The following is a 24,603-nucleotide window of genomic DNA, read 5'->3' on the forward strand; positions in this document are numbered from 1 at the left end:
ATTGACTTACTGTGGTGTGGTGATGAAAAAAAGCCTTTTAATTGACTAGTAAGCTAGAGGTAGTGTGTATACAAAAGGTGTGAGTGAGCAGAAAGAATTCCAGGTAACCTTGCTCTGGGAACCCAACCTGTTCATTGGAGTGTGGGTTTGGAAAGTAAACCCGGAGCTTCCATGTGCTTCATAAGCTTTAATTAAATCTTCATGGGGTTGAGGGGTGTGTGGGGCTCGGTGGGAACCTAAAGAGCCAAAAAGTATGAGAAAAGGAGTATTCCTCCTCCTTCTCAGGCTGAATGCCTAGGTCCAGAGTACTTATGACTGAGAGCTGAAGAGGACGCAGCAATTTTATTGCTGTCTTGTTAAAATTAATATATGCTTAAAAGAACTCTACATAATAAAAGTTTGCTTTCTTATATAATCCTCTCTTGTTCTTTGTACATTAAAATGTTTTGAGTTTCCTTACTGAGAGGAATTCAAATTCCATTCACTTCAATTCAATTTGAGTCCAAAACATATTGATTAAGTATCAATCTGAGAAGCAATGTGGTCTACTAGAAACAGTACAAGACTGAAGTCCTAAGATATGGGTAAAACCTGACACTGGCGTGCTTAGTAGCTGCTGACCATGTCAAGTCTGAGCTTATTTTTACCCTTGTAAAATAAGGATAATACTTGTATTGTATACCATGTAGGTTTGTGAAGAGTGCTTTGCAAACCTTAAAATATTATATGTGGGGAAAGCTAGGTGGTGCAGTGCATAGAGTGGTAGTGCTAGAGTCAGAAAGACCTGAGTTCAAAATATGACTTCAGACACTATCTGTGTGAACTGAGGCCTGTCCCTTAACCTCTGTCAGCTTTAGTTTTCTCATCTGTAAAATGAGGACACACACTCACACAATGATGTATATTTGTATATATAAAACTTCATCTTTACAACCACCCTAGGAGGTTGGTGCTATTATATGTGTGTATATTTATATAATTTCAAAACAATTAAATAATTTAAAAATCAAAGACTTTATAAAGACATAATTTCATGTCCTATTTCAACAAAAAATTATTTTCTCAGGCAAAAGCCTAGAAGTTGAAGTAGGGATATGTGCCAAAATGCTCTGACTGAAAACAAAAGAATTCTTGCCATTGATTCCTTAAAAAGAGTCCCCATCCCAAGAAACATCTATTGAAACTAATTCTTTTGTAAAATTGAAGCATGATAAAACATTTTCTTGATAAATAGATAATAAATTTCCTGACTTTTGGTAAGAAGGATCATGGCATAAACTGAAGTCAGAAAGGCATTGATTCAAGTGCAATGTCTTGCACTTCCCAGACCCATGAACTTAGGCAAATTATCACTGAGCCTTCCAGGACACTAGGCAACAACTCTCTAGGATTCTAAGAATAAGTTTAGATGTATCTAGAGTTTGAGAGCAGTTTTCATTAATGCTTTATTATAAGGTAGTTAAGACAGAAGAACCTAACAGACAATTCTAAACTACTATGTTTAATATTTCAAAGATGTGTTCAGAGAACTAGTGAGAGACTGATTATTGAAAATTATTGTTCCAGTTATAGTAAAGGCCTCATTATTTTGGCTAAATAGAACTTCATTTATTTTAAACATTAGCAAGACAAGTATGTAATACATGTTCATAAAATGTCTTGAGCTCTTAAAAGTCTATAGCGATTAAGTTTGCTTAAATGAGCCCCATTCTATAACTATTCAGTTCCTTAGTGTTATGTAATGTAGTATGTGGTAAACTCTGATTCTCTCAAGATGGCAGGGGATCTTAACCTTTTTTTTTTTGTGACATGGACCCCTCTGGCAGCTTATGGACTCTTTTACAGAACAGTTTTTAAATGCATAAAACAAAACACATAGGATTGCAAATGTCAGTTCTACTGTAAGTATTATAAAAAGTTTATGGGCCCTAGACTAAGATCCTCTGCTCTAGTCTCAATAACTTCGGTAAAAAGGATGTCCCTTAAAGAATGGTATTTATTTTTATCAGTAATGACATGTTTAGTGAATACAACTTTCTTCTTGCTAGGGAAAATTCAGATGGTGATAATTATTCACTATGGCGTTCCTTTAGATGGAGGATTGCAGAGTAATTTTGTTCTTATGAATTATGCTATTTAACTTAAAACAGACATTAAGGTAATGATCTAAAACAAACCAGAAATTTACACAGGAAATGAGATACAAATTGCAAAGGAACTGAATGCAAGTTACATAAAAATAGCATGTAAGAATTTCCTATTAGTGACTGTATCTCCAAACGGAGATGGTTATGTATTAGTGTTCCAATGGCAAAAAATGATTTGGAAATGAGCTCTGATCAGCTGTAATGTTCAGAAAGGTCAACGTTTTCAATTACTTTTTATAGTAACAAATATTCGGAATTTTATAGTAGGTATTTCAGATATGCCAAAGCCTAATGTCATAGTCTAGATATAAAGTTAGCCTACACAATATAATTCTTTGTATTTATAGCCTTTAGATTGTGAAAAAGAAAGTACAACTGTAGCTCATCAAAATGTGCCTCCAATGCACAATACCTTGTTCGTTCAGTCATTACAAAGCTTAGCATAGTCCAAAGAAAATATGAACACTGACATAGGGTACTCTCCAATTTGTTAAGCAGTCCATAAATTTTGGCATAAAAAAATTCCACATGGTGAAAATGCAATTAATCACTTGTGCTAGCTATCAAGCTATGATTTTAGCTGTTTCCTCTGAAATTTTCCCTGAAGCTACATAGTTCCCTATTTTATATTTTGATATCTGAGGTCAACTAACTTAAATCTATCAATATGCCCATTAATTAACTAAAAATTTGGCTACTGACCTCGAGTACCGTATTTATTATAATCATCTAAAATAAGAGGGTCACAGCAAATGTCTTTAAGAGATTTAAATTTTTTAACTAGTAAATTTGATAGAGGTTTAGAATCTTGAGATAAATTGGCCAGCTCAGAAGGACCAATTTATAATCTTAAAATATGTCACCATTTCATAACTGGTATGACTTTAACATGAAATGTTTAGTTTCTGGCAATACTTTCTGCAGCTCTCATGTTGAAAATATGCTGAAACTTGAGAATGTGCAATTAGGCTTTAAATTTTTTAAGTGGTGTTTTGCAAACAATGACAAAGAATTGAGAGGCGAGTATAGTGAATGACAATGACTTTATGACAAAGCTGAACAAATTATCTACTTAAATAATTTTACATCACAAAGATGAACAAAAATCTGAGCAGATTTGCAGTTTTCTATATTATATCTCCAAAAAAAAAACACCACGGTTTCTTACCTTTGCTCAGAACAATACAGGAAGTATAGAATGAAACCTTGAAAATTAAACCAGTCTGTATTCAGTTCAGTTTATTCAACTGTACTCAGATACAGCGCAGACATTAGCAAAATAAATGAATTCTTACGTGCAAACATGACTGGTACATCTGTACCTCATCATTCACACAAGTTTTTGCAAAATGAAGCTGTAGGGTACATAAGCCTCCAATACCCAGTCTTATTGTGAAGTACCTATGTTCTTGTTCTGCTGTGTTTATTTTCAAATGGCTGCTGCACTACTGAAGAATTTATTATTCTATGTACAATGCAATGAATGCTTAACATCAAAAACACTAGCTAGATGTAACTAATTTGTAAAAATAATCTTTAATCTTGATCCCACAAATAGGCTACAGATATAATGTTTGGCGTCAGAGCTTATCTTCCAAACACACAAAAAATGATGACACACACAATTTCAGGGTGCTTGTGTTGTCTACTTTGGTTCTTATTCCTGACATTTCAAGAGTTATCAAAACAGCTCCACCTGCAATACATTAGCTGTATTCCAATAAAGAAAAGTTTTTATGAACAGTTGGAAAAAAACCAAAAACCTCTCGACAAAAGGATCATAAATCAGAGCTAGAAGGGACCCTAAGAAGTCAATTATATTCCAACCTCCTTATTTTGCAGATGTTTCAGAAAACAAGAGTTTCAGAGACCTCAAGTGACTTGCCCAGGTACACAGGTGACTAGGAGCCCAGATTTCAACAGAGATCCTTGATAGTAACTGTATCATTCTTCCCACTATATCAATTTCCTTTTCATATGGTGTGAAAAAATATTTGTGTCAAATTTCAATAAACAAATACAATCATTTATATAGCTGAATTGCTTTAAAATTCTAAGATACTCTTACTATCAGGTGCTAGACTGATTCCAACAATATGTAAGATTGTGCCTACCCAGTTTTTAAACATAAATGAAGACTGATGAAATTAAACACAAAACACTAAGATGTGACCAGCATTGGTATTTGTTTTATCTTTTTTATACATTTACATAATTTATAATGTTATTTTTAAAATTTATATTTTAAATCATCTCTAAATTGCTTGACTTTTTAAAGGAAATATTTCATGAGGAGAACTTCGGGGAAAATATCTTGGAAGAAAAAGATGGCTTTAAACTGCATTTTTAAGGAGATTCCTGGTTTTCACTAATAAAATAAAACAGGAGTTGCTAGAACGTGGTTTTGAAATAAAGTGTCACAAAGTCTTACCAAAAGCTTGTGATAAGTTTAGAAAGAAATGGCAGAATCTTTCAAAAATGAAAGGATTTCCTTAAACTTATACAGGCTTCTCTTATTAAGAACATTAGAATAATGCAAGAAGTACAAAGAAAAGAATCTTTCATTTTAAAGAAATTTTTATTATAGCTCAGTGATCAGTATAAATAACTAAAAGCCAATATCTAAGTGACAATTCTTTAGTTTCTTCTTAAGAAGTTTTCCAAAGCAATCTTCTGGAATATTTTTAATACAACTAAAGAATTTCAAAGCACTTTGTTCTGCAAATCAGATTTTTGATAACCAATTTTAAAGTGTTAACTTGAGTATTTTTCTCATACTAGCTGTCAAACAAAGGAAATACCTCTAAGAAGGCATAAATGAGTAACTACTCGATGGCATTCTTTAAGAAATATTAATTTGGTTGAAAAGTTTATCCTTAATAACCTGAGACATCAATCCATGGATAGCTTCTATGGTGGTCTTACAGCTGAGGAAAAAATACAGACAAATATGCACAAATTAAAGCTTACAAAAGTACAATGTTTTAATTTTTTTAAAATTGCCATTTAGTATCTACAATCTAATTCGTTTATCTAAATATATAGGTTTAGAAAACAACACTTTTACTTGAAGTCTGGTTCACTAATAGTTAAAGAGGATAAAGATGTTGCTAGGTAATAAAAGGAAAACTACATATACATGAGCAGTCTTTAGACAGGCATCCCTTAATAATAAAAACAGATGCAATATCCCTAAAAAGTTTTATATAAGAGAAAATTCTACACATTATCTCCAATGTTTCCCATTATTTGATACAACATTTTCTCCTAAAAGATCACTGCTGAATTGGTTAAAATGATATCACATCAGCTTAATTACTCCTTTGTGCCTCCAAGTATGCTTTAAACAGTGAGTTTCCAGGTAACAGATGACAAATTAGTTCCCAATTTAATATGATCAATTCTGTACCAGTAAAATTTGTTATATACTGAGTTGCTGTGTAGAGATACTTATAATTTAAGGCAGATTCAAATGAATGAACATTTAGAACTATTATGAGCACAGTACTGCACATTCAAAGAAGTGGGTGTTCTCCTTAATGCTAATTGCATCCCACATACCTAATCAACTGGCTAATTCTTTTTATTTCTGCCTTTACAAGATCTATCACATCTGACCCCTTCTCTCTATTCACACAACCACCAACTTTGTACAGTGCGCCTTATCATCTCTTGCCTAGATTGCTGCAGTGGCCTTCTAACTGATACTTCCTACCTCAAATCTCTCTCCACTTCACTACATCCTCCAGGCAAAATTCAGCCAAAAAGATTTTCTTTAAACAAAGCTCTGACCTACTCAATTAACTCCAGTAGTTTCTTGTAGCCTCTAGAATAAGATATGAAAGTCTGTTTAGCTTTTAAAGTCTTTCACAACTTTGCCTCAATCTGTCTTCCCAGGACCCTCCTACATTACATCCCTTCCTTCATTCTGGCCTTTTCTTTGTCCCTCACATGACTCTAGATCTCTAGATCTCCCGTATCCATACTTTTTCAAGAGTTGTTCCCGATGCCTAGAATGTACTCTCTCCTCTAACCTCCACCTCAAAAAATCCTTGGTCTTTCCTGATACCTTCAAGTACTAGTGTCCTTCTTTCTCAAACTACCTTGTGTTTAACTATTTACAAACACAGACACATGCCCATATGTGTGCACACACAGATATGTCTAGATGTATGTATGGCATGCATATCTGTATAACAGAAAGACAAAAGAACCAGATTTAAAAACATCAGACAGATTTAGAAGGGATCACAGAACAAAAGTTCCTTGGTGTGTTTTTTTTTTTTAATTTGCTTGTTTTTTATTAATTCATTGTTGTATCCCTTGTTAAATGCTAAGGAACTGGTGTAAGGCTTTATCCCTTATTTTGTTTGATTTTTTTTTATGGATGGTTATTAAGTTTACAATAAGGATATTTGCAAAAGAATTTTGATTGTAGTTACTTTACATCTATAGCTCAGCTTGATCTGAACTTCAAAAAGGGACCAAGATGCCCCAGTGACAGGTAAGCCACCTCGTGCTCCCACTTTTCCAGCTTCTCTTGGTGTGCTGTCTTTCCCCACAGATTTTAAGCTTCTTGAGGTTAGAGGCAGTCTTTCTTTTTCTTATTTGTATTCCTAGCACTTAGCATAGTGCCTGTCATATAGTAGGCACTTAATAAATGTTTAATGAATTAAATTAAAAGAGTTTTACTTTGTAGGAAAATAAAAAGGAACTAAGGGCAAGAATTCATGCTTCCTTACCTGTCTCTTGTTGCTTTAGCAAGTTTGTCTTCTGACTTTCGGTCATGTGTTTCTAAACCCAACATGAAACTCCCTCGTCCAAGCTGGGCTTCTGACTGTTCTAGTTTTTCAGATAAATCAAAGACTTGTCCAGTAGTATAGTCTGCATTCTGCAGGTGGGGGTGGGGGGTGGAAAGGAAGAAAGAGAAAACAGCATTTAACATGTTACTTACTGATCCAGAGGACTCATTTCTCTATCACTGAGAAAATTTACACTTTCCTTTCAATTATATTTAGTAGAAAATGTATTAATCAATGTGTTATTTATTAAGAATTCTGGCATAAAATCTAAATGGCTAGCTGAGGTAGAACTTCAAACTTTTAAAACCTGTACAAATAAGAAAATCAATTATTATAAAATCTGATTTACACCATGAATTCCATTTTTGTCTTTTTATCTTTCCTCAAACTAGTCTTACTAAAATAAGATCCCATTTTATTGATGAAACTCACCTTGAAATTTCCCTCACTTAACCTAAAATCATTAGGAATTAGAAGAAACAGAATAGAGAAAACCAGACAACACTGAGAAATCATAAAATTAATCCAATCATGGCTTGAAGCTTCAGGATTAAATTCTATGACCCTGCTTGTGTAGTTCTGTCTGTGTAAACTTAACACTTGCTTTGAAAGACTGCTGCATTTTTTAAAAAGTATAGAAGAAATACTAATGCAGTTATTTGTCCAAGAACTTGAACGGGTAGTATGACACACTCCTCAGGATCCGTACCCATTATCCTTTTCTTCTGTTAATAATTTATTGTTAGTACCAACAAAAACAGGCAACCTATTTTAACAAAATACAAGCCATTGTGTGAGTTGTATTAATAATTTTATCTTACTTGAAATGGTACATAACCTCACAATAAATATTTATTAGTAGCCTACTGCGTGCAAATAAGACAGTCCCTGCCCAACTAACTGGAAATAGGAAATCTCAGATTTGGAAGGCACCTCAGACACCATCTAGTTAACCCATACCCCCAAGCAGAAATCCCCTCTACATCCCTACGAGTGTTCCTTTAGCTTCTGCTTGATGATTCCAGTGATGGGGAACTCACTACCTCATTCCACTTTTCCTGCATCAACAGTTTCTTGCATCACTATCTCATTCCACTTTTCTTGCATCAACAGTTTCTTGCATCAAAAAGAAACTAGTTTCTCTACAAATTCTTTTTATTACTCCCAGTTCTATCTTCCAGGGTCAAGCTAGGCAAGTCTAATCTAATTTATGACTTTAAAATATCTGGAGGAAGAAATTATGTACCCTCAGAAATGGCCACCAAGTCAGAAAGACCTGGGTTCAAGTTCTGTTTCTGACACACTGGCTATGTGACCCTTTGCAGGTCATTTACCCTTTTAGCGCTCTAGGCAGCTCTCTAAGATTGTAAATGGGAGAAAAGCTGTGGCTCTGTATCTGTGGAGAGTTTGCTTCAGCAATGGCATTGTAGATCCAGGCCAAAACAAAAGGCCCTTCCCATGGTCCAGTACTTCAAGCATTTGTGAGAAAGATGGGATAAATAGTAGTATCCTCATTTTATAGGCGAGGTAGCTGAAGCTCAGAGATGTTAAGTGACTTGCCCAAAGTCACACAGATTCTAAGAATTAAAGTCTGGATGGAAATCTAGGTGTTTGACTCCAAGACCACTACTTTTTCCACTATTCTTTGCCCCAACTGTTTAAAAGCTTATTTTTTTCAATGTTCATGTTCTTAATTAAGGGATGTAATCATGATCACAAAGGTAGAAAAATGTTAGATTTAAACCCAAGTCCTCTGGGTTCCAAATCCAGTACTCTAATCATTACACCACACTGCTTGTGTACATTTTTTTTTGCTTGATCCCACCCTAGGGGAGCCATTTTTATTTCCTCTATTTTAGGATATATTTCCAGACCTTGACCAACAAATTCTGCCTTCATTTTTCTAGCTTACCTACCACCACACTGATTCTGGGGTGAAACAATTTTTTAAAAACTGAGAAAGCTTCTAGGGATGGGTCTAGAATTAGTTGATGTAGATCAAACAGAAGGTGTGAGCAAGAGTGTTTTACATTCTGTGTACCTTAGAGGGATCTGTGTTTACCAATTTATCTATGTATTTATTTCATTCCTATACTATTCAATGTTACCTAAAATTAATAATTTAAATACAAAAGTTTTAGATTTTTAACAACTATATTATGATACATCGCTACCTCCCCCCAATAATAAAGAACTACAATAATCTTTTAAAAAAAGAAAAGGTTTGGTGTTTAAGAGTCAGTATTTAGAAAAAAAAAAAGTCAGTACTTCTAATATCACATAGTGTGCTTTCCATCTGGGCCCCTAGGTGGCACAGTGGATAAAGTACCTGGCCTGGAGTCAGGAAGACTATTCTTCCTGAGTTCAAATGTGGCCTCAGACACTTATGAGCTGTAGGACCCTGGGCAAGTCACTTAATGAACCCTGTTTCCTCATCTGGAAAATGAGCTGGAGAAGGAAACGGCAAACCACTCTAGTATCTCTGCCAAGAAAACCCCAAATGGGTTCACAAAGAGTAGGACACAACTGAAAGTGACAAAACCTTCCCACAAGAACTTGTGCAAATCTATTGCCACCTGATGGAAGCTAGTGCACATTGCAAGCAAGAGGGGAAAGAAAGGGGGAAAAACTCTCTATATTCTTGAAAATTATCAAATAACAAACTGAAACTGTAACTCTCAGGTATACTAAGTGACAAATGTGATCAAAACATTTCCAGAATTACTCTATAATGTCAAATCTCTGAAGTTTAGTACTACATTTGAAAGTTTTTCCATATTAATTTCCTTTATAAGATTTCTCTCTGGTATGAACTGTAGTCAAGAGTAAGGAATGAATTGATGCTTCATGGAGATCATGAAGATGTATTTAACGAACTTTAGTACACATGTGTTGAGACACCTACGTCATTATTCAAAGGATTTATTTATTTTTAACTTTTTGATACTGTTAGCAGAAGTTGCGACTATGTGAGATCTGGAAAAATGTTATTGTACAATTACAATATAAAAATAAAACTTGGCAATATAAATATTTCTCATAGACCCTTATACCCTCACAAGAAAAGTGATTGGATATAGATTAGATAAAATTCAAAATGTGTCCTTTAAAACTTTGATACTCACCGTAAGTAAGCTGGAAGAACTCAGAGTATTTACCCAATATTTGTTCCATAGAAGTTCAAGCAATTTGCGATCCAAAGATGATTTAAAGTAAGAGACTTCTAAAGCATAGTACCTATTACATGAAAAATAAGTTAATTTAAATGACAAATAAAACTGCATTTTAAAGAAGTTACTTTTAAATATACAGTGAATTGCATTTACCATTTGTGGTTTCATATTTTTATTTCACATCCCAAACAAAACAGGCTCGCAAATATGATTTATCCTTTTTGGAAAACAAATCCCAGATGAGCCTTCTTCTTCAGCTTCAGTTAAAAATAATAATCAATTCTAAATTATAATCTTGAAGTGGTATCTGGCTCAATAAGCCTTAAAAAAAGCCATTTTGCAAACAATATTCTAGCAATATCATGTGTAATAGGCAATGACTTAGGCTGGTTCCCTATTAGTGTAAGTTTGGTGCTGGAACAAAATGAGATACTCACTAATCATTCAATAGCTAACAGAGCTATAGAACAGAAAGGATATCCATTTAGGATACTGCAACACTTAGCTCAGCTAGAGGTTGTCAGCCTAGTTTCCATATACAAACACAGCTGGTAAGAAGGGCAGGATATAATGACTTACATGACCTTGGGACAGCTACCTAGTCTGAGGGGTCCCAATTCCATGTGCTTTTTCTATGCCCTTAAGTGACCAGAAAGTCACATTAATCTGGCCAGAGGCCACCAAGAAGCTGCACAGCTTGGCCTTAGTCCTCTGGGTAAACAAAGACCTGGGGACAACTCTGTGGTCCTACAGGGGAAAACTGTCTCACCCATTTGGTGGTGGTGGGAAGAACCTGGGTAGACAGTGATTCTATCAGATCCCACCCTTTGGTGGCAAGGTCCTAAAGATCTTCCAGAGCAGTGTCAAACTCAAACAGAAAGGATCCCTGTGGCTATGTATTATAAAACCACAAAATAACATTATCTATGTGGTGTTTCATTTAAAAAAAAAATTTTGTTAAACATTTTCCAGAGTAGGTTCAGCTACACTTGGGAGTTTTCAAATTTCACACCTTTCTTTCAGAAGACCTTCTATCATTTAAATAGCTTTAGGGCTTTCACTGGACAATTCTAAGCTTAGATTCAAGGAGCCTGGCATAGACAATACAAGGAAGTAAAAAGGGAAAAAAAAATAAACTAAAAACATGGCAAAAGCAAAAGACATAAAAAAAATCTTAATGGTTTCCTGAAGGAGACCATAAAAAATATAAAAGATAACAAAGACAAGAAATCCTAGGCTTTTCCTTTACCCTTCTTCTAGAAGGCTCAAGTCCCAGATTTCAAAGATATGGTCTATGGCACTCGGCAATGACAAATCCCTATAGTTCACCGTGGGTCCTCTGATGACAGTTAGTGACAATGTGGAGAAACAGCATCAGGAACATTAGGGCCATCACACAGTTGGTCACATCTCTAACTAAGGCAGAAATAAGGAGCTAGAGAAGCACCAGGGCAATAGCACAAGTTATGGGATTTCTGGCAGAGTCAACAATTCTTCATTACACACCCGGTCATCTGTAGTAAAGGGATTTAACAGTCATAAGCCTCTTGCCTGCAGTCTGTCCTGGGATCTACCATGGTTTTCCCCCATACTGTCACTTCCTTAAATATTCCCTGTTCACTTATCAAATTTCCCCTTCCCTGGTAGTCTTATCAGGGGGATGATCCCAAATCTTTGCCCCTTTAGAGACCTCTGTGGAGGGGCTAGATAACGCCTCTCCCTGAATATTATCCAGGGATTCAGGATTACCACCAAGTTGGCCTCCATTTCCTATCTCTTTAGCCCCTTGTAAGTTTCTGCCCCTATCATTCTACTGAAACTGTTCTCAAAAAGTTACTAAAGACCTTCTAATTACCAAACTTAATTAAAAAAAAAATCTTTCATTTCCTTAACCTCTCAGCAACTTTGGCTAGGACTTAACTGCCAGGATCCTACTGGATCCTCTCTTTAGCTTCACTGAGGTACTCTCCAGAGTCTCGCACACATCCTCAGCCTCCCAACAGTTAACACAGGCATTCCTCACTGAGTAATTAAAGACAATTTTCGTTCTCCTTGGCTCTTCCATCTCTATACTCTTGGCAATCTCATTCACTCACACAGCTTCACCTACCAGTTTTATGTAGATGACTCCCAAATCTCTTCTTTTCTCTATTCTGAATTAGAAACCCACGTTTTGCAGCTTATAGGACACCCCCAGATGTCCCATCTCCATCAACATGTCCCCAGATGAGCTGACTATCTTTCTCCCCAACAGAAGGTAAGCTCCTCTCGGAGAAGCAATTTTTATCTCTTTGCATTGTTTTGTTCGTAATAAGTGCTTGACAAGTTTTTGTCCCCACCCTGCCCCTTCCTAGGTTAATCCTTTTGATTTTACTACTTTTTTATGTGGTGGCACCATTCCCCTGATCTTCCATGTTGACTACCTTGGTGTTATTTTTGAATGTAAGGGGAAAGAGATAAGAGTCAATCAGCAATAAATTTCTATCAATTAAATCTCTAACATTTCTTCATTCTCTCCCCTCTTCTGCCATTCCTATTGCCAATTCCCTAATGCAAGTCCTTATCACTACTTGTCTGCCCTATTACAAAAGCCTTTCTAAAGGTCTTTCATTCTCCGTTTTCTTTTCCCTCAAATCCATCCTTCACATTGCCAAGTCTATCTTAGGCATAGATTTTATGTCAATCCTGTGCAGAAAAGCATCAATAATTTCAAACATCTTTGTCTGGAATTCAAGGGGCTCCACAATCTGATGCCTTACCCCTACCTTCTCTTCTATTTCCTCCTTTCATATATTATATCTAAGAGCCAGGTTAAGGCTCTCATAGTTCTCTGCTTTTCTTCTTTATTTTTTTGGTGAGGCAATCGGGGTTAAGTGACTTGCCCAGGGTCACACAGCTAGTATATATCATGTGTCTGAGGCCGGATTTGAACCCAGGTCTTCCTGACTCCAGGGCCATGCTCCATCCACTGAGTCACCTAGCTGCTCCAGTTCTCTGCTTTTCTTCAGGCTGTTTCCTATGCTTAGAATGAATACCCTTTCTCTTTCTTTTACCAGCCTAACTGAATCCTCCAGAATACCTCCCTGATCCCCTACTGTCCCTCTCCCCAGCCCCTGCCAAACTGGTGATGAATTTCTCTCCTCAGATCTCACATGCCATTTTATTTTTCAATTCTCTAACGTGTTATTGTTCAGTACACTATAAATTCCTTGGAAGCAACAACTATATTTGATTTAAGCTTTTAGTCTTCCCTAAGGTGTACTTGCAGCAAAGTGGCACAGCACACAGATTGCTGGACTTGGAGTCAGGAAGACCTGAGTTCAAATCCTGCCACAGATACTTATTAGCTGTGTAACCCTGGGTAACCACTCTAAGACTCAGTTTCCTTACCTGTAAAATGGGGATAATAATAGCACCTACTTCCGAGAGTTGTAGTAAGATCAAAGAAGATAACATATGTGAAGCATTTTTCAATTTTTTAAGTGCTACATAAATGCCATCTACTATTATTATTAGCATCATATTCTACAAAAAACAGAGATTTGTTGCATTGTATATTATATTTTAGTAATTCAAGAGAAACCAACAGACCTAGAAAGTGTCAGAAAAAAAAATCAAAGACAATTTTTCTAAAGTGAAAGATAATACATCTCTCTGCTCTCATTTCATGTAGCATTTTGTTTATACCTATCTTTCGACACTAACTGAATTCTGCATATGTTTGTTTCATTTCCATCCTAGAATGTAAGCTCCTTCAGGTCAGGGACCAAGCATGAGTCCTTTTTCTTTGTATTCCTTACAGAATCTAGCACAATGCTTCACATGCAGTAGGCACTTGATGTCAGTGAATTAAACTTAACAGTAACAGTATAACAGGTTAAAAAAAAAAAGCAAAGTACTCATACACCCAACAAGAGAAAAATGAGCCACAACCCCACCCCCAACTATGATTTATTAACACAAGAAACTACTACACAGTCTTCATTTTCTTCATTTTTGACAGCTATGTTGCTACATGGATAGTATATGAGAAAATATAAGAAATAAGGTTAAATGGAAAAAGGAGCACACAAAATAGCAAGTATGCACTGAAATATAGATATGTAAGTCCATTAAAGACTGGAAGAGAATGTGGAAGGATAAAAACACAATTCAAAGTTTACTGGATTCTTTTTTTTTTTAAATTGTTTAAGGTAACCATTTTAAAAAAGGTTTACTTTTTCAATTCTTTTCTGAATTACTTACTGTTTGCAATGTACTCCAAAGTCTTCTATTTTATTAAGTGGAATAGTCTGGTACTCAGAGGGACCTTCATCTGGTGGTTTATAGCCCTGTACAAAGAATATAAGTAAGACGGTAGTTTGTGAAAATACTTCCAAGGTAATGTAGAATATTTTTGGTAGCCTGGTACTGCATGAAAATAGTCTTATAACCTAAAGAAAAAATGCACTGCTATTTTGTTCTTGAGGTTACAGGGTTGGATCTGGCTTATAAACTTATTCACCAGTGTCTCAGATTGGTATAAATTTAATTTAGTTTTTTTTTGGGGGGGAGGAGAAAATATCACAACTGTCCATCTTTTTTGTACTTTTGGCAGAAATAAGGGACACTTAAATTCACATTTCAACCTTATCTTTTCAATCTAAAGACAGTTGATCCTGAATTGAATTGAATGTTAAGGAACTGTGACCAAAAGGCAGTTTAGTTCATTTTGTGGGTTAAGGAATTAATTCCCAAGATATTTAACTTTGATCATTCTCTTAATAACTTACCAATGTTAGTAGCTGTTCTATATACATATTTAAAGAATCCTTAAAAGCTATTGATCAATAGAGGTTTAGAGAATACTGACATATTGATTGATATATCTATATATAAGTGATCAGAGGTAGAATGTAAGCTTTTCGAGGAACTACAGTTGAATGATTTTCCACAATTAGTACATGGTTGGTTTTACTTTGATAATAGATTCCCTGGGAAAGGGCAAATACTAGAGGAAAAAGAGTTTTAATTTTTCCTAATTATAGTCAGGAAAGGCTTCTCAAAGGAAATGGAATCTGAGGAGAATTTGAATAAGTTTAAGGAGTGCAGCTGGTAAATGAAAGGTGAGAGAATATTCTAGAAACAAAGTATAATTCAGAAAGTATGACATCTGGAATATATAGGGGACTTTACTATTGATATATGGAACTATTCTAAGCTTCTCTCTCAACTTTTTGCAGTTCTGGGGAATTAAATTCTGCACTGGTACAGTATAAGTAAAAGTAAAATAAATAATACTGTAAACAATACCATTGCCTCTCATAATGCAAGATTAAAAGCTTCATAAAGAAGGCATGGTGTAAAAGACAATAACAGACTCAGAGTAAAGTGGCCTGGGGTGGAGTTTTCCCTCAGACCCTTTACACTAGAACTATTATGGGCAAGTTACTTAAATTTTTCTCTTGGCATCATAGTAAAAGATAAACGAGGATGTTGGGGGCTGGTTCAGGACCTGAGGGAAGCCAACTTAACTTACTCACACAGATGGCAGTTCACCATGGCTGGTATCAAAAAGCTGAGCCTTGCAGCCATTTTGATATGTCCTTAGTAATCTCAACCCATTCTGTGGGAGTGATTAAACCATACAGAAAATGATTAGGGAAATTAATCAATGTGACTGTAACTTTTTTTTTTGGTGAGGCAATCAGGGTTAAGTGACTTGCCCAGGGTCATGCAGCTAGTATGTATCATGTGTCTGAGGTCAAATTTGAACTCAGGTCCTTCTGACTCCAAGGCCGGAGTTTTATCTACTGCGCCACCTAGCTGCCCCCTCCCCGCTCAACTACAGCTTTAAGAAAGGGTATGTTTCCTCAATTCTCATTTTAAAATATGAAAGCCTACTCCAATCAGTCATTTGAGCATTTCTTTCCTCTGCAGAATTAATTTTACTGTATGTTACAAATCTGTTCTGCCTGTCTTACACTATCTACATGCTTCTACAAGCAAAGAATACCAGTTTAAATGGTTTCTCTAGTGCCTACTATAGTACAAAGAGCAAGAAGGGTCCTTAATAAGTAAAAGGATTTTTTTCCTACACTTTTAACCAAGTTAAATTGTACTGTCAAAAAACTCATAAAGAATTTTTGTTTTACTAGGTACAAATTCTGTAGGGATTCGATTGATATTATGCTAATATTTTTACATCTTTGGTTTAGGAGTTGAAAAATGGGGGAAAATGGATTTATCATATGAAATTCTTTTTCAAAATGAATAGAATTTCAAGAAAATATCTTCAATTCAACACAAATTTATTTCAATTAATCTAAATGTTTAACTTATTACCTTTGGGTAGGTCCTAAAGGCACCAAGATTCACTTTTCCTGCAGATATTGTTCTTGTTGGATCAATCTATAATGATGAAAAGAATATTTATTAAAATGCAATTGTTACAGGATAGAAAAGATATTGTTTAATTAATACTGGGAGTGAGAAATATTTTGTGAGAGTTCTAAAATAAAAGATCTAGAAAATATTGTGAGCTCATTGAAGTAAATAGAAATTTCCTCTATAAACTATTAGCTTACAGATAGGTACTTAGGGTTATTGAAGGCTTCAGTTTCTTTAGGAAATTGAAGGAAAATCAAGCTATATTTTTACTTTAAAATTCTGTAAAAACTTTTCCCTGGTATTTTATTTATATGACCTTTATTTCTGAATTAATCCCTCCCTCTTCTAACCACTGAGCCATCCTTTTTAATAAAGAATAAAAAAGAGAAGGGAAAAAAACAGTTTAGCAAAACTAAACAACCCATCAATCAAGTCTTGACAGGGTACAAAATGTTCCAAACCCATAGTTCCCCATCTCTGCAAGGAAAGGTGATGGGTGTACTTTCTTATTTTTTCCTAGACAAATGTGGTCATTATAATTACATAGCATTCAGTTTTTCTTTTCTAGTTCTTTCCATTTAAATTAACATAATCACTGTGTATTTTGTTTTCTTGGTTCTGCTTACTTCACCCTGCATCAGTTCCTATAAGTCTTCCCAAACTTTTCTGAATTTGTTTGTATCTGTTATTACTTACAGATTAGTAAAGTTCCACTGTGTACATGTACCACAATTTTTTAAGGTATTCCCCAATCATCAGGCACCTATACTTGGTTTCCAGCCTTTTGCTTCCACAAAACATTCAAGCTATATTTTTTAAAAGGTTTTTGCCATATTTACCTATTTAAAGATTATTTTCTATCTACTTCATAGGAAACTGATTGAATAATTGTCTCAAATACTTTGAACATATCAGAAATGCCATCAGGTGGTCCTCAGTGAAGTCTCTAACTGCTGTCTTGGATCTATTTCCACACTTTTCTGCCAACAGACCTGTTAACCTTCTCACATCATTCCAATTTAGTCTACAGAACAGGAAGAAGCAAGGGCATGGAAGAAGGATAAGTAAAAAGACAGAAAAATTTACTATGGACTATTTTAATGTCCCTACCTACCTTGCCAGCTCAAATCTTACCACTTGCGAATACCAGGAGAACTCACTGAAAGAAAAGAATGAAAGGAGAGAAAATCTTATCTTGCTATAGCTGTGGTATCCCTACCTCTATAATACCATGGCTCCTCTTGCCCTAGGGTTGCTCTTAGGGGAAAACAAGAAACTGTGCTGGAGTGACTTGATAAAGGATGTGCTTCTTCCTCCCTCTATCCTGTTCTTCCCCTTTGGGAGCTGATGGGAAAAGAGGGAGTGAATGGAAGGGACAGCATATATTTCCTATTCACTTTTTCCCTTTGCCCCCATTTTGTCCAATCTTCCCCATAATCCTCCTAAATAGCTTCCAGTACCTTTTCCTGTTTGTTTTCTACCATACTCCTGTACCACTTCAGTCTCTTTTACCCCAGCTGCAAGCTCCCACCCTAGTTCCTTACCACATGGCATCTTAAAGCCTCCATCTATCCATCCATCATCCATCTATCCATCATTTACCAAGCGCCTCTAATATGTCAGGCACTGTGGTAGGCACTGGAGATACAAAGACAACAATAAAATAGTTCCTGCCCTCAAGAAGTTTAAATTGTACTACAAATGATAATTTGTAAATAAATAAAAATATAACAAAATGAACACAAGGTAATTTTTTTTTGGTGGGGTGGGCACTAGTAGCTGGGAATACGGAAAGGATTCAGGTTAAAGGTGGTGCTTGAGCAGAGCTTTGAAATAAACAAAGGATTTTAAGAGGCAGGAGGTAAGTGCCACCACCCCTTTAGCCACTTTGTTGAATGGAGTCCCTACCCTAGATTAATGAATAAGTCTGCCATTATTGGCCTGGATCTCAGGGAGCCCCTACATCTACTGGAACTATTAGAGCCAATGTGTTCGAGGCATTTCAAATTGGAATTCTCATAGAAACATGGTTATATGTGATATTCAAATTCTACAGTACTAAATCTGGGATGGTTACTTCAACAGTTTAAAGCTTTGTGATTTATTGGCATGACTAGTTCTTGTACTGATTCAAACCACAATATCTTCATATCTTAGTAGGCAGTCTTCATTAGGCGCTACGGCCAATGAATCTTCCCAAGTTTAACTAGGCTGATCCGCAAATGAGGGATTATACTCTAGACACTGGGGTCAAACTCAAAGTCTTGTGCTCTGTTGCCTTGGAGAACTCAGGGTCACAACCATGCAATAAGGAGCGTTACACAGCCATTATGTGTCAATGGCAGAACTGCCTGACTCCATAGCTAACTCTCCAACTACTACACCAGGTTTCCTCTTTTGGAGTACGAACCATTTAAAAACTAGTTGATCTTTACTTTAATGCAAAGATCAGGAGTACTAAAACACTGCATTAACATAAGAACGTTATGAAACATTACTGTGCTACAAGAAATGACTGAAGAATTGAGAAATGTGGGATGACTCATAGAGAATAAAGTAGAGTGAGGTAAGCAAAAGTAAAACAACATCGCCGATAACCTAAAACAATCTTAAAAGGCAGCAGAAATCACATTCATTGCAGTAACTAATCTTGGCACCAAAGAACAAACAATACACAAAACAGACTCCTTTCCTTGTTTCCAGATGGAGCAGAGCATCACCTAACTGTTGGACTCACTCAGTTCTGCTCAACTGTTTTTCCTTGTTACAAAGGAGAGTTCATGATGGGATCATTTGTGTGTGTGGATGTGAGATGTCTGAAAATGAATGTGGTATGAAAAATGAAAGGTATCAATATGAAAAAGAGAAAACATTGCACTTAAAAATGTTTTTGGGGGCAATTGTTAATTTTTGTTAATTTGTTAACAAATTTGTTAATTTTTCTAAAATGCCATCAATAGCTATCACCTATTTTTTAAACTTGATATTAATCTAATTCTGACTTGTGATTCCAACACAGGTTTGCAGAAACCTAAAGAACCAGGGAAGTCCTCTTCAAGTTTATGTATCGAGAGATAATCATCTCCATCATACTTAGACTGTTCTGTTCCTGTGAGGCCCTAGTTATATGGGAGCTACGTGTTTCCTACATGAATGCTCTTGAGCTCTGGTGCATGGCAGCCACATACTCCAACAGTGATTCTTTGCGAGAATCTGAGAGGGACAGGGAGGAAACTTTTTCTCCCATTTTCAACAGAGGCAAAAATGTATTTCCAGGTATAGGAAAGAACTTGATACATTTCACTATTTCTTTTTAAATGGCGACCAACAACGTAAAAGATATTACCATTTTATAGCCGAAGAGACTGAAGAGCAAAGAGGTTACTGGACCTACTCATAGTCACGAAATGAATTAGCAGAATTTAAGAATTAGAAGGTACCTTTGAGGTATCTAGTCCAGGAATAGGGAACTGGTGCCCTCGAGGTCACAGGTGACCTTCTAGGCCCTTAGGTGCAGCCTTTTGACTGAGTTCGAGTTTTATAGAATAAATCCTTTTATTAACTATGAAGTTTGGATTCAAAGGGCCACATTTAAGGACCAGGGCCACATGTGGCCTTGAGGCCCCATCCCTAACTAGTCCTTATTTTAGAGTTGAAACTGAGTCTCAGAGAAAGGCAGGATTTTTCCCCCTCCCAAACTCCTGTTTTCCAGACTCCTAACTCAGTGTTCTTTCTCTGATACCACATTCTCAATGGCAGATCCCCCCCTTGACAGTTATTAATCACTGATTACATGGCAAACCAAATGAAACTCTGGACAGATATTCTCATTTACTAATATACAAACTTAAGTGAATCTCAAATTCTATTGTGAATTTAGTAACCAGCATACTTACAACTACTGCTACAAATGGTTCTTGAAACTGCTGATTGAGCATCTGGGTGCTAACATCAATCCCAGAGAGCCAACAACCATAGCCAGGGTGGCTGTGATACCAGCCAATTGCATTTTCAAGTCGACCCACCTAACAGCGAAGGAAAAAAATGTCAGATTAAATGCCAAGATTCATCTCATTTTAGAATCAGCTGTCTTTTTGGTTATTTACCAATAATTATGCAAAAACAGAATACACAATAACATTTCACAACAAATGTTAAAATACATAAGCACAATGACTTGTGAGATTGAAAAGACCCACTGTAAATCACTATTATGTTTAATCTTATTTAATATATATACTACATGCAAAGTAATTAGAGAAAATAAATTTGAAACATGTTTTACTATGCAGTTCATTGCTAGATTTTTTTTTCTATAACACCTCAAGTATATAACTTAATAGCTGCTGTGAAATCTTTTTACTTAAAACTTTTTTTTTACCTGTTTTGCATTTTCTATATATGCTGCCATATATTCATATGCAGCAGCTTGGGCATTAACTCGAGTTTCTGTGCCCTCTACTGGTAAAGCAAAACTGTCCATAATGATCATGGTTTCACCATCCACTTTCCCGAGCATCAAACCCATCACTTCCAAGTTGCCTCCTGATCTAGCATGCATCACCATTTTCAGTAGGGCTAAGGCTGAGATCTTGCAGTACTTAAAGTAATGGTGACTACAAAACAAAAACAAAGTATATTGTAAAATTAGCTTGACTATGCAAAGCACAATTTCCTAGAATGTTTTTTATGAGTTAAAGAATGACAGAAATTGGAAAGGTGAAGGGAAATGGTAGAAGGGATGGCTGGGAAGAAGAAACATTAAAGGACTCTTACTCCTTGTAGGATATAGGGAATAAGAGAGATGTTAGTATTCTGAAAAAAAGTCACACATACAGAAAATTCCACAACTCACTCAAATCACAAACCAGTGTTCTTGTGAGTAGACCAGTAATTTTTTCCCCCTCTAAGTTTAGCATGCCTGCATCTACCCTTATTATATTACATATTTTTCATTTTCAGTATACAGAATAAGGTACAATGTATATGGCATGCACTGAATAAAAGCATGTCCTGTTGGCATGGACCTGCACAGCCTTTCTTTAGGTATAGCATATTCGATCAAGAATCAGAAGAGTTGGATTCAAATTCTGCCTCTCCTACATATTACCTATGTGTCTTATGGACAAGTCCCTTACTTCCCTAACTTTCTACTTCCTCATTTGTAAAATGAAGGGATTGGATCTCTAAGGTCCCATTCAGTTCTGAATCATGTGATCTGCTCATCCTGATACTAAAGTATAAATGACTGAAAAAACCTTCTTGTTCCCCAAAGTATTTGTATTTTAATTGGAGGTAAGAAATCTCAAGCCAAGAAATGAATCTGTAATTGTGGAACATTAGGCTTTGGGAAGGAGGGGAAAAAAATTGAAAGAATCCCTGGTCAGGAGATTTGGGTTTGAGTTTAGGTTTGGAGAGCAGCCAGGCAAGTTTGTCTCAGAGGCAGTTACATAGCAGAGTAGAGTGTACTGGGCTTGGAATCAGGAAGACTTGGGTTCAAATCCAGCTTTAGACACCTATTAGTTGTATGGTTAAGTCAATGTGTTCACCTCAGTATCCTCAACTGTGAAATGGGACCAATAATAGCACCTACCTCATGGGTATAAAAAGTACTTAGTAGGTGCTATTTCCCTCTTTTTTCAGGTATAAAATGATGAGCAAGGGGTAACAGTCTTAAAGAGGTAAACCTTGGTTTGATATAAACTTCTGATCCTATGAAAAACTTCCTAAAGAATTAAGAGTTATGCTAATTTATCCAGTCTGCAGAGCAATTTGGAACTATGCCCAAATGGCTATAAAACCCTGCATACCCTTTGACCTAGCAATATCACCTCTAGGTCTGTAACCAAAAAGAGATTAAAAAAACAAAAAGGAAAAGGCCCTGTATGTACAAAAATATTTATAGCAGCTCTTTTCTGGTGGCAAAGAATTGGAAATTGAGGGGATGTCCAGCAATTGGGGAATAGCTGAACAAAGTATAGTAGGTGATTGTGATGGAATACTATTGTGCTATAAAAAATGATGAGCAGGATGCTCTCAGAAAAACCTGGAAAGACTTACATGAGCTTATGCAAAGTGAAATATCCTGTGTACAAAGTTAATAGCAATATTGTAAGATGATCAGCGATGAATGACTTAGCTATTCTCAGCAATACAACGATACAAAACAACTCTGAAAGACTTAATGTGAAAAATGCTATCCATCCTCAGAGAAAAAGCTGATGGCGTCTGAATACAGATTGAAGCATACTTTTTTTTACTTTATTTTTCTTGAGTTTTTTTGTCTGTTTTCTTTCACAACATGACTACTATGGATATATTTTGCATGACTACACATGTATAATCTATATTGAATTGTTTGCCTTCTCAATGAGGGGGGATAGGGAGGGTGAAAGGGAGAGAATTTGGAACTCAAATGTTAAAAATTGTTTTTGCATGTCATTGGGGGAAAAATAAAATGCTAGATACATTAAAAAAAAAAAAAGAATCAGAGTTATTTAGAAGTGGATTGGGTTGCCTGGAAAGAAGCATGCTTCCCACCCATTTGAGGTCTTCAAGTTTAGGCTGGATGACCGCCTTGTTGGGTATTTTGTAGAGGGGAATTTTCCTTTTAGGTATGGGTTTTAACACTTGCCACTTTGGGAGGACCCTCCCAAAGCTGAATTCTGTGATTCTCTACCTAAACAATATTTCATGGTTCTTCTATATATTTTTAGAGAGAGGGATTTGCCGTCCCCATTACAACCTTTAGGCAGCTCCCAGGCATTCATTACAGACAGTGCTCTACCCTATTAAGAGCTTCTAAGAGGAGACACTTCACCATATTTTTTCAGGAAAGCCCCAAACTCTGTAGCTTTAGAGTTAGAGGACCTGGGTTTGAATCCCAAGCTCTTCTACTCCCTTGATTGGTTCTTAACCTGGGGTCCATGACCTTGTTTTTCAAAATATTCTGATGACTAAATTTCAAAAGAACTGTAACCCTTTATAGTACAATCTATTTTATTTTATCCATTTAAATACATTGTTCTGAGAAGGGGGCCATAGGCTTCACCTACTTTACATAATTTACATCAGATATGAATTCTTCTACCTGGAGGTGACTCCTTCCTATCTTTCCTGCCTCCTTTACCTGTTTTACCTGTCCATTCTCTCCAATATCCATTGCTAATACAGGGTTGTCTGCATGTTGTCTCCCCAAGCAGACTGTGAGCTCCTTGACGGCAGGGGCTGTCCTCTGCCTTTCCCGGACTCTCCAAGGGCTTAGCAGCTCGGCACACAGTAGGTGCTTAATCAATGTTTGCAGGCTGACCTGAACTTGCCAAAGGGATCCTTCCCCACAAAATGGTGAAGAACCCCTACACTTGACCCCAATTTGCTTCAGAAAAGTAATGTTAAGAGTGGAGAGATGGCCAGCCTCCCATAGGGGAGATCCTGGGCGAGTCCCTGGAGCCCTCGACCGACCGGGGCCACCTTGGATAAGGGTCACTCTGAGCCTCAGTTTCCCCGCTCTGTAAAACTGGAGGATTTGGAGTGGATGACCCCAGGCTCACCGCCGGCTCTCACACCTCGGTGTCCTACGATCGCTCAGGGCGGCCCCCGATTGATCAGTGATTGATCAGCGGGGGGTGTGCCGATGGGGCGGGGGCGGCTCGACCCGGCGCCCGGGCTTCTGTCTCCAGAAGGCTCGGAGAGGGGCTGGGGGAGGATCTGGGGCCGCGGGGGGCCCGGGTGGGGGCGGCCCCGGGGTCCAGTCGGGGTGGGGGCCCGCCCCGGAGGCCGCAGCCTCTCCCCTTCCCTCCCCCCGCCCCCCCCCGGGGCTTCCTCACTCCTTGGTCCAGGGCTTGGCCGCCAGGATTTCCTGCTGCTGCTTCTTGTCGTACTTGTAGATCTCGTCGATGCTCTGCGCTTCCTGCATGTTGTTGGCCAGCTCCCAGCTCTTCTGGGCCATGCCGCTCCCCGAAGCCGCCATCGCCGCGGAGACGCCGCAGGCCCTCCCTGCGTCCCCGCCCCCTCAGCCCCGCTCCGATTCCCCGCCGCCCCGGCCGCGGGGCGAGACTTTGTGACCCTCGTCCCCCGCCGTAACGCAAGCCTCAGTTAACAGGTTATCGGAGC

General features: G+C 37.0%; 1 protein-coding gene across 1 annotated transcript; it reads right to left on the bottom strand.

The window, feature by feature from the left end:
* Positions 1-4,714: 4,714 nt before the first annotated feature.
* Positions 4,715-24,504, bottom strand: LOC114053779 (COP9 signalosome complex subunit 5). Its single transcript, XM_027876917.1, has 8 exons — positions 24,318-24,504; positions 20,873-21,107; positions 20,388-20,516; positions 16,447-16,512; positions 14,368-14,453; positions 10,075-10,186; positions 6,890-7,038; positions 4,715-5,074 (listed from the first exon to the last, which is right to left on the bottom strand). Exons 1-8 carry the CDS (start codon positions 24,458-24,460, stop codon positions 4,990-4,992), a joined length of 1,005 nt encoding a protein of 334 aa, XP_027732718.1. The 5' UTR covers positions 24,461-24,504; the 3' UTR covers positions 4,715-4,989.
* Positions 24,505-24,603: the final 99 nt, after the last annotated feature.

This window comes from Vombatus ursinus, unplaced genomic scaffold (assembly GCF_900497805.2).
Source record: "Vombatus ursinus unplaced genomic scaffold, bare-nosed wombat genome assembly UNPS02014812.1, whole genome shotgun sequence".
Classification (NCBI taxonomy): domain Eukaryota; kingdom Metazoa; phylum Chordata; class Mammalia; order Diprotodontia; family Vombatidae; genus Vombatus; species Vombatus ursinus.

Coding starts and splice junctions, on each gene's coding strand:
- LOC114053779 (XM_027876917.1), bottom strand. CDS start 24,460: ATGGCGGCTTCGGGGAGCGGCATGGCCCAGAAGAGCTGGGAGCTGGCC. Junction 21,108..24,317: donor GCCAAGCCCTGGACCAAGGA/GTGAGGAAGCCC, acceptor TTTGTTTTGTAG/TCACCATTACTTTAAGTACT. Junction 7,039..10,074: donor GTTCTTCCAGCTTACTTACG/GTGAGTATCAAA, acceptor CCCCACCTGCAG/AATGCAGACTATACTACTGG.